This window comes from Gekko japonicus, unplaced genomic scaffold (genome assembly GCF_001447785.1).
Source record: "Gekko japonicus isolate JY-2015 unplaced genomic scaffold, Gekko_japonicus_V1.1 scaffold969, whole genome shotgun sequence".
Lineage (NCBI taxonomy): Eukaryota > Metazoa > Chordata > Lepidosauria > Squamata > Gekkonidae > Gekko > Gekko japonicus.
In genome coordinates this window covers 145643-155570 of record NW_015168076.1, presented here as the reverse complement: position 1 = coordinate 155570, position 9928 = coordinate 145643, and the positions used below count along the sequence as shown (strand labels likewise).

Genomic DNA, 9928 nt, shown 5'->3' with positions numbered 1-9928 from the left:
CCTGCTTTTGTCATGCAAGCTAGTTGGTATCTGATCCTCTGGCCTGCCTAGTGGCCATGGTATCATTTACTCTGTGTGGTACTTTTGGCCACATGATATCTAAATGCAAAATAAATCCATACATTATTCCTGGTCATTGCTTCTAGAAGTTAATATGTGTGTCACCTTCTTACATTGCACCTGTTTTCCTCGGATGTGGAATTTGTTTTAGGCTTTCTGCAGTTCAGTTCCATACACCTGGGCAGGGAGCAATCCTTCTATTACTTCTGTCATAAGCAGAAGACCACTCTGTTTTGTCCAGCTCAGATGTTCTTTGACATCCATGGTCTATGGGCCAAAATTCAGGTTGAAAGTAGATGCATGTAACTGAAGTGTAAATATATTTTAATGTAACAAGCATTTGTTCATGCTTGGCATTTATAGCTTTAAAATAAGAATAATGGATGACCAAGGAGTAATACAGTGGAAATATAGTTTCTGCCTGATCCAAACTGCTTCACATTATTCCACTGATTTCAGTTGGACTTCTAGATAAATTGCAGTGCTGCTGTTGTTTGGAGCTTAAGATCTACAGAGTTTTGTGTATATACTATGCAAAGAACTATTTGTATTACCTAAGTGACACAGATTCAAGTCATTGGCTCAGTTCAGACTTTACAGCCAAACTATAGTTAGTCTATCAGGAATATGCTATGGGCCTTTATGTTGTTTGGGGTTTTTTTGTTGTTTCAAAGTAGATTTTGATTGGGACATAGTTTGCCCAGTTTAGATTTCTTGGCAAACTGAGATTACCACCAACATCAGTAAATGGAATGAAACTTGGCAAGAGGAAAAGGGAAGTGTGTAAGCTCAGCGCAGGTAGACAAGCTAAAGTATGACCCTGATATGAACAGGATACTTATCTAAATGCTGGTCTGGAACATTGTAATTTACAGAACTCCACTAAAGTACAAGTAATAGTGTCTTGAAATTATTGCAAGATTACAATAAGCTGTACAATAAGTAGTAAGCTGAAAGAAAAGAAATAAACAAATAATTCTTACAAATTATGATGTAAAGTGAATAGTAGATATAGTATTGGCATACTTTAATTTTTTTCTATATAGTGTTGTCAGTTTTCTGGAAGTCAGAATGCATTAAATTTCACAATGGGATTTGTTCCTTGGTAAACATGTATTTTTTGTGCCTTTTTGCTATGAAACTGCTATGATTTTGTAGCAAAAAGGCACAAAAATGCACATTTCAACATATTAGCAAATTTCAGTATCCTTTCTTAAAGCAGCAGAATCATAGGTTATGGTTTAATAGCAAATGAATCTTTTTTTTAAATGGTGCTACTTGTTTGTGAAAGGTTCTCATTAGATTTAAGAACATAAGAACATAAGAACATAAGAGATGCCAATGTTGGATCAGGCCAAAGGCCCATCCAGTCCAACACTCTGTATCCCACAGTGGCCAGAAATACCAGTGCCATCAGGAGGTCCACCAGTGGGGCCAGGACATTAGAAGCCCTCCCACTGTTGACCCCCCCCCAAGCACCAAGATGACAGAGCATCACTTGCCCCAGAGTCCCTATCTATACCTTGTGGCTAATAGCCACTGATGGACCTCTGCTCCATATGCTTATCTAATTCCCTTTTGAAGCCGTCCATGCTTGTAGCCGCCACCACTTCCTGTGGCAGTGAATTCCAAGTGTTAATCACTCTTTGGGTGAAGAAGTACTTCCTTTTATCCATTCTAACCCGACCGCTCAGCATTTTCATGGAGTGCCCACGGGTTCTTGTATTGTGAGAAAGGGAGAAAAGTACCTCTTTCTCTACCTGCTCTTTCCCATGCATAATCTTATAAACCTCAATCATGTCACCCCTCAGTCGTCGTTTCTCCAAGCTAAAGAGCCCTAAGCACCTTAACCTTTCCTCATAGGGAAAGTGTTCCAACCCTTTTATCATTCGAGTTGCTCTTTTCTGCACTTTTTCCAAAGCTATAATATCCTTTTTAAGGTGTGGTGACCAGAATTGCACACAGTATTCCAGATGAGGTCGCACCATTGATTTATATAGCGGCATTATGATATTGGCTGATCTGTTTACAATACCCTTCCTAATAATCCCCAGCATAGCATTGGCCTTCTTTATTGCAGTCACACACTGTCTCGACATTTTCAGTGAGTTATCTACTACAACTCCAAGATCTCTCTCTTGATCAGTCTCTGCCAGTTCAGACCCCATCAACGTGTATTTATATTTAGGATTTTTGGCTCCAATGTGCATCACCTTGCACTTGGCCACATTGAACCCCATTTGCCATGTTGACGCCCACTCGCCCAACTTTGACAGATCCCTTTGGAGTGCCTCACAATCCTCACTGGTTTTCACCACCCTGAACAACTTCGTATCATCCGCAAATTTAGCCACTTCACTGCTTACTCCCAACTCCAAATCATTAATGAACAAGTTAAAAAGCAGTGGACCAAGTACTGATCCCTGTGGTACCCCACTGCTTACCCCCCTCCACTGGGAGAACTGCCCATTTATACTCACTCTCTGTTTTCTATTAATTAGCCAGTTTTTGATCCATAAAAGGACTTGATTTTTGAGCTGACTTAGGAGCCTTTGATGAGGAACTTTATCAAAAGCTTTCTGGAAGTCAAGGTAAACAATATCTATTGGATCCCCCTTGTCCACATGTTTGTTCACCCCCTCAAAGAACATTAACAGGTTAGTGAGACAAGATCTTCCCTTACAGAACCCATGTTGAGTCTGCCTCAATAGGTTTTGTTCATCTATGTGCCTACTAATTCTTTCCTTAATAATGGTTTCCACCAATTTACCTGGTATCGACGTCAGACTGACTGGCCTGTAATTTCCCGGATCTCCTCTGGAACCCTTTTTAAAGATGGGAGTGACATTAGCTACCTTCCAGTCCTCAGGAATGGAGGCAGATTTTAAGGAGAGATTACATATTTTTGTCAGGAGATCCACAAGTTCACAATTGAGTTCTTTCAGAACTCTTGGATGTATGCCATCTGGGCCTGGTGATTTATCAGTTTTTAAATTGTCTATCAGTTTTAGGACCTCCTCTCTCGTCACCTCAATCTGACTCAGGTCTTTTAAGTGTTTCTTTACTGCAGTGTGTTTCTTTACTGCAGCCACAACCTTTTTTGTTTGCTATCATTTATTAGTGAAGCATGTGCTGTTACTAGAAACACTGTTTGAGTAACGTTTTTTAAGTTGTTCATTGAATATAGATTAGTGGTAATGGAAGCATTCGGAAGTAAACAGGATACCTGAACCACTAGAATGAAACACAAAACTGTCAGTGCTGTATTTCACCTTTCCTTTTTTTTTTTTTAGGATTCCTTAAATTGGTTCCACATTAACCATTTAATCTGGAGTTGTCATTTATTTATTCATTCATTTTTAGTGAAGAATCCAGATGACATTGTTGACAGCATATTGCACTCCAGGGGTTTCTCTCATATCATTTTGTAGTACTTTTTTTTTTTTAATGCAGCTGTTGTACTGGGCTACATGTTATGTTTATTCCATTGAAAACAGTCTCTAACAAGCCACATTCTGATTGGTAAGAATTATGGATCTTTACCAGAGACAAGCAGAGATGGTTGGAAAGGATCTTGGGTAAAGGCACAAAAACTGGAGCCACTGGCCATCTTTCTTTTAATGTTTGCTTATTTTCTCTCTCCTTTACGACTAAATGTCCCTGTACTTCCCCTCCCCAGACTTTTAGAGACAAACAAGAAATGAAGCTGAGCAGGAAAGTGACCCCTTCTTCGTTGTCTGTTTGCCTCGTGTCCTTTCCATTCCTCTCTATCTGTCTCCAGAGGAACTTCAGAATTATCAGCTTCAGTATCTGACTTCAGTATTTGACATTATTGTTGAGGTGATGGATGCCGTGTGTGATCAAGCTGTTAGTCAAATACCCCCTGCCACTTTCCTTCTCTCTTGTTTTCCACTAGTAAGCCCCTTAAAAAGAAATGTTATGCCTTGCAGGTGTATATGAGTAGGTGTATGAGAAATTTAAGTACAAAAAGTAGGTTAGTCTGGAATATTTGTCTGCTCTAGTGAAATGCCAAGGAATCATTTACTGTATGATTACATGAAGAAAGAAATTGATAGTCAAATAAAATGGCTTGGCTTAGATGGTTTTGTGATCTGACTGTGAGGAGGATTTTGAAAGGCAGCCTGTCTTGACTATCTTTGAAAACACTGTGTTTTGAGTTAAGCACAAAGGAAAACAAGCTAGTTTTGACATTAAGAAAATCACAGATCACGTACATTTCCAGAACTGCTCCTCTGTACTCATATGAGATGAGATTTGTGAGTAATTTACTGGATGATAAGCAGGCCAAGATGATTATGAGCCCAGGGAATATGACTAAGACCTTTCAGATCCAGTTGCTTTGAAAGCCTCTGCAATGGGGTTTTATATAATATCGATGCACATTATTTCTTTTAAGGAGTAGCTTCCTAAAAGCCTTTAAGAATTCATCATCTGATTCTCTGTTCCTCCTTTCATACAGTAGCAAGAGAAATTGCAAAGTTCTGCTGATTTGCCAGCTGCGTCTGCTGCTGATGCTAGGAAAATGCCACTGTACAAGAGCACAGGTGTTGTTTCCCTGCTTGATACAGTATACTTTTAATTTTCTGCTCCAATCACCCTGGAGAGACAAGTGGAAAAAAATGGGGAGGTGGGAGAAATCTATTCAGATGCATTGGGGGAGTATCTGAAAGAGAGGTGGAATCACATATTCCAGGAGACAAGAACTATACTGCCTGTAAGTCTTAATTTTTTAAGCATATACTTTGTTTTGGTTTCAGCCTCTGACTGAGTTCATATCAACATTAATCATTTCTCAAGGATGGAGTGTTTTAATACAGTAGTTTAAAGCTGCTGTTGGGAGTTGTCGTCTTTAGTTTACCTGCTTCTAATCGGCAATCTTTAGTTTTGCAGTGGTTTAAAGCAAAGGTATTATGGTATGTTAATCTGTAGATTCTTTTTTTTTTAAGTTGTACTGTATCTTTTGATTACATTAACTAAAGTTATATCCACCAAGGGACTGAGGTGGGAAAGGGAGGAAATGTGAGAGACCTGATGAAGAAACCCTTAGTCATTTCCTTTATAATGCATCAGCAGAAGTTCTTTAGGTGTGGCCTTGATTTTGGAAGCTGCAGTAATGAACTGGGAAACTATTCACACTTATTGTAATGAGTAAATTGTATTTAAATCTTAATATTTTCAGTAATTATCTGTTTTGCTGCAGAAAGTTTTGTGTTTGCTATTTATCATGTTAAAAATTTACTGTGCATCATAGATTTGATTCCCCCCCCCCCCCTTGCTGGGTAAGGAGCATTTGATCTTTTCAACAGATTAGCCAACTAGACTCCAGTAGATCTGTAACCTGTGCAGCACTATGTAACCGCAAATGTGAAAACAAGCCTAGAACTGCTGTTACTATATCATCATAGTTTTTTTCACTGTACACTGTGTTGTAATAGTAAATGAAATATTAATACTATACAACACTCTGTTAAAGTAAGTTATGTGGAGAGATTGTACTGATCAGTTCTTGGGCTGTATTATACGTTATATGTGGCTTGGAGGCTTTGATAGAAGAGAATGGGGACAAAATAGTAAAGTTATCCTTCATTTTACAGAGCTGGTCAAGCTTTCTGAGGGTGTCTCCCCCGCCACCAAGTTTGGAAGGTTCTATGCCAGCACATACAATGTCATATCTTTGGGAGACCTCAAATAGGGGGTAGGAAAAAGCCCCTCTCTTCAGCTGTCAGAAGTCTTAGTTGCATATCCAGTAGGTCAGGGATTTTCACCTAGTCGTGATCCCTACTACCAGATTATAACTTCACAAGCCAGGTAGTCAGAAGTCTCCTTAGACCTGAAGCTCCTAATCAAAGCAGTCTCTAGGAGCAGCTAACCAAAGCTGAGGGGTTTGTTTGGATTGTTTAAAATCTGAAACCAGGGGCTTTCTTGTTGTATTTAGTATGTGACTTCTGCTCTTGCCTCACTGTCCCTTTAGGCTTGTTTGGTTGCAGTATTGCGTTGGTGGGATGAGTCAGAATTTTCACTTTCAGCAATTTCTAAAGGTAGAGAAGCCCTCTTGGGGTCCAGACCTGGCAATCTTGTGGCCCCTTGGGCCATTGTATTTCAGTCTTTAAAGTTCTTTTGCTCATTTCCTTCATGCTAGTTGCATACAGTCCATCAGTCCTCCTATCCCAAGGTCCAGTATGATATTTGGCGTCATTTTGGTCTCTCTAGTTTTTAACTTTGCTCCTGCATCAACCACTGTGTTTTTCAGGCATCTACTTTTCAGCCAATTGTCCATTTTCTCACTTCCTCCAGCCACTCACCATTACCCTTGGCTACTCTCTCTGGCCACTCCATCAGTCCCATTTCTTCCTTCTGCCTGCCAGTGGCATTCGTCCTCTCTTAGAACTTTAATTTTTTTATAACCTCTGCTTAGCTTAATGTCCTGTCTCCTCTTCTGTTCCTTGGTCACCTGTTTCCTTTACACAGTACTCACTGAAATTCTTTTTCAGTCCTTTGCCTGTTCTGCCATAGCTTTCATTCTTCTTCTGCCCTTTGAGCTCCCTGCTCTTTAGTTTCACTTTTCCTGAAACCTCTTCCCATTCAGTTTTTCATGCTGTTCCATACAGATCATATTACCCCTGTGTAGTTCTTTACTCACCGCATTTGCACTGCAAATATTCTGACAGCTCCGTTCCCTGATCAATTGAAATGTTTGTGAACATTCCACCATATTACACCTGGCTGGCCAGTTGTTCCCTGGGGCTTCACAATAAAATTCTGTAGTCTGTTACAGTTAGATTAATCCAATTGTTATAAGTCCAAATGAAAAGCAATATTCCAGTGTGCTGCTGTGAGACCCAGTGTAGTAAGCATACACAGCATAATTTTTTCTTATCCTGCTACTGCATTCTCAAGTGGTAGCAAGCTATTTTAAAATTACACAAAATAACAATAGGACCAACAGTGTGCAAAAGAAACAAATCCCTAGGTATATATTTGATACTACAACAAAGCAAAACTGTACCCATACTGGCTGGTACTGGATGGGAGAGCCCCATATTGTTGGCCGTACTTATGGTCTTGTGGGATTGTCCAGACTTCCTGTGGGCCTGTATGGTATTACAGGCTCCTTAGCCCAAGAATGTTGCTAGCTGAGCTGATCCATATTTTGTCTCAGATCCAGTTTATATTGTGGCCTTAAACTGGTTTAGTAATGATTCTCATAACTCAGGAACCTTTAGAATGGCACTTTGAAAGAAGGTGGTATGTTTAACAGAATTTTCAGCACTTTCATCGAGCTGCTACCAGGTTGTGGTGCACAAATATGTTCTTGCCTTGTCACTGGTGAGTGTAGTTGTAAGTTTGATGAGCGCCCCTGCCATGTTCCCAGACATACTTCTATTGCTTTCCAGGCCTCAGAGATGCCTCAATTTGGAGCTGACGCTGAAGTGTATTTCCTTTGGATTTTGAAAAAAAATAGGTAGTGAAGAAGAAGAAGAGATTGGATTATACCCCGCCCTTCACTACCCGAAAGAGTCTCAGAGTGACTTACAATCCCTTTCCCTTCCCCACAACAGACACCCTGTGAGGTAGGTGGGGCTGAGAGAGCTCTCTCAAGAACTACCCAAGAACTGAGAGAACTTGTGACTGACCCAAGGTCACACTATCAGCTGCATGTGGAGGAGTGGGGAATCAAACCCGGTTCTCCTAGATTAGGATCCGTGCTCCTAACCACTACACCAATTCTTCCCACTCCATTTACAACAGATCTCTAGCCACCACCTGGAAACTGGCAACCCTATTTGCCAGAAAACCCAAGCAGAAAAACAGCTGATTGATATGTTCTGGCTGCCATAAAAGACACAGGAGCAGACCTAAAAGATCCAGTTGGTAAACCTACAAGCCACGAGATTTGGAAGCCATGGAGATGTTAAAAATCTGTGATTGCTACATCCAAACCTAAGGATTCTGTTTGTTTTAGATATGGGTAGAAGGGGGTATTTCTAAGTGTGAGAAGCCACACTGGATAACAAATTATTTTATAAATTTCAGTGGCTAAGAAATTGAGCTACAATGCAGAAAGTTCCAGGTTCAAAGCTTCTCTGCCATAAAATCAGCAGATGGCCTTATCCCAACCCCCAGCCTAAGACAAGGCCATGGAGAGTATGACGTTTAAATACATAAATATCTTCATTGTAGATTGGATTGTCAGGGCAGACCTTGTTTTGTGTAAACCAACTTCAAAAGCTTCTTTAGGTCACAGATTCCAGGGAGAGTGCTGTTTCCTTGCTTCCAGACTCCCTGTGGGTGATGTTTAATAAATGGAAGATTAGAAAGAATCAGGATGTCGGAGCTCAGCTATGCCCGTGCAGAATGCTCTCAGAACTTGAAGGTGCAACAGAAGTTTAATTGGAGAGTTTCATTCTAACTGGAATAAGTTGAGACCTTCTCCTCTGTAGTGAAACAAGGGGATCAGGAGTTTGCTTGTGATGGAACCCTTTACCTACCCTAATTCATGCTTTTGTCACAGAAATACATCTGGCCGTTTAGTATTATTGCTGACGTGATTTCTTGACATTATTTCCTAATAAATGCAGGAAGCATTTGTGTGTACATAGAGTTGGATTCAGGCAGGCTTTCCAGTAATGAAAGGGAAAGAGTGATCCCTTTTGACCACCCAGAAAGACTATGGTGAGAACTATGGGACATGCATGAACAAAAGGCTATGGAGGGATGGAGCAGTAGTAAGGAGGTGAATTGGGGTAAGATTGAGTAAAAAAGCTGACTGAACCCAACCGGACATTTTAAAAAGAGCCTATTAACTGTTTGTTTGTTTTTTAGAATTCACCACTTTATCAATACCTACAGGACTTGGGACACACTGACTTTGAAATATGTTCACCATTGTTGCAAAAGCCAGAAGAATGTTCATCCGAAGAGGAGCAAAAAGAGCTGGATACAAGTGCTATTCTCAGGGTAAGCACTGAGTTTTGCAATTCGAATGCTGTATAATTTCTCAGTTTAAAAATTCACCACCCTCCCCTTTCTATATAAGAATGTGTGTGTCAGTAGCATTACTTTCATAGTGTGCACATTAATGAAACTAAATGGCAGTCGCTATAGAGGAGCAGTCCTACCTTTGGACCCTCAGTGTCAGATGTCCAGTATTCTAGCTCTTGGGGGCAACTAAAATGAGGTGATGGCTAGCTGGCTGACAGGGGGAAGCCCCACCTCCAACAGCCACGGCTGGACACGATGTCCCTGGCATGATGATGTCACATGGAAGTGACATCATCATGCCGGGGGGGGCAATGCTCTGGTATTTTGGGCAAAATTCTATGGTAACCATAGAGTTTTGTCCAAAATACCAGAGCGTTGCTGCACGACTTCCATGTGACATCATCATGGCAATATTGCCCGCCCCCCCACTCCCACCAGCAGAAGAATAGTACCTGGCAACCCTATGGGTGGGACTTCCTTTTTCATGCTGTTACAGTCAAACAGTAAGATCCAAATCTGTATGTCCCTACAGTTGGGAAAACAATATTTTGACCCCAGTTAGCCATTTCGTATAATGTGGATAAACATTTTGCAGTTATCTAAAAACTGTCTTCTCATATCCAGAATATGGAAAACATCATGTTGGTTTCTATTTCTTTCTGTTCTGGAAACAGCTAGGGATTGCTAAAGAGATAAATCTGTATGGACTTCCTAATAACTCTCTAGTGTCTTCTGTGATTTATTGCATAAGTCAAAATATAGTTAGCTATATGAATATCTTACATCTTTCTGACATGGTGAATCAACATTATCATTGGTGGTTTAATATCCAATTATTTGCCATTTCAGGGCTGATATGCAAATA

The 9928-nt window shown here is 40.4% G+C and overlaps 1 protein-coding gene across 3 annotated transcripts in view; it reads left to right on the top strand.

The window, feature by feature from the left end:
* The window catches only part of VEZT (vezatin, adherens junctions transmembrane protein), a 44832-nt gene that overhangs the window by 2039 nt on the left and 32865 nt on the right, over positions 1-9928 (top strand). For 2 of the 3 annotated variants that reach the window (XM_015414649.1, XM_015414648.1), the window contains exon 2: positions 8905-9039. In XM_015414649.1, the coding sequence (XP_015270135.1) occupies positions 8905-9039 (135 nt within the window). The remainder of the gene's footprint in view (positions 1-8904; positions 9040-9928) is intronic. The other variant, XM_015414650.1, reaches the window with a different exon arrangement.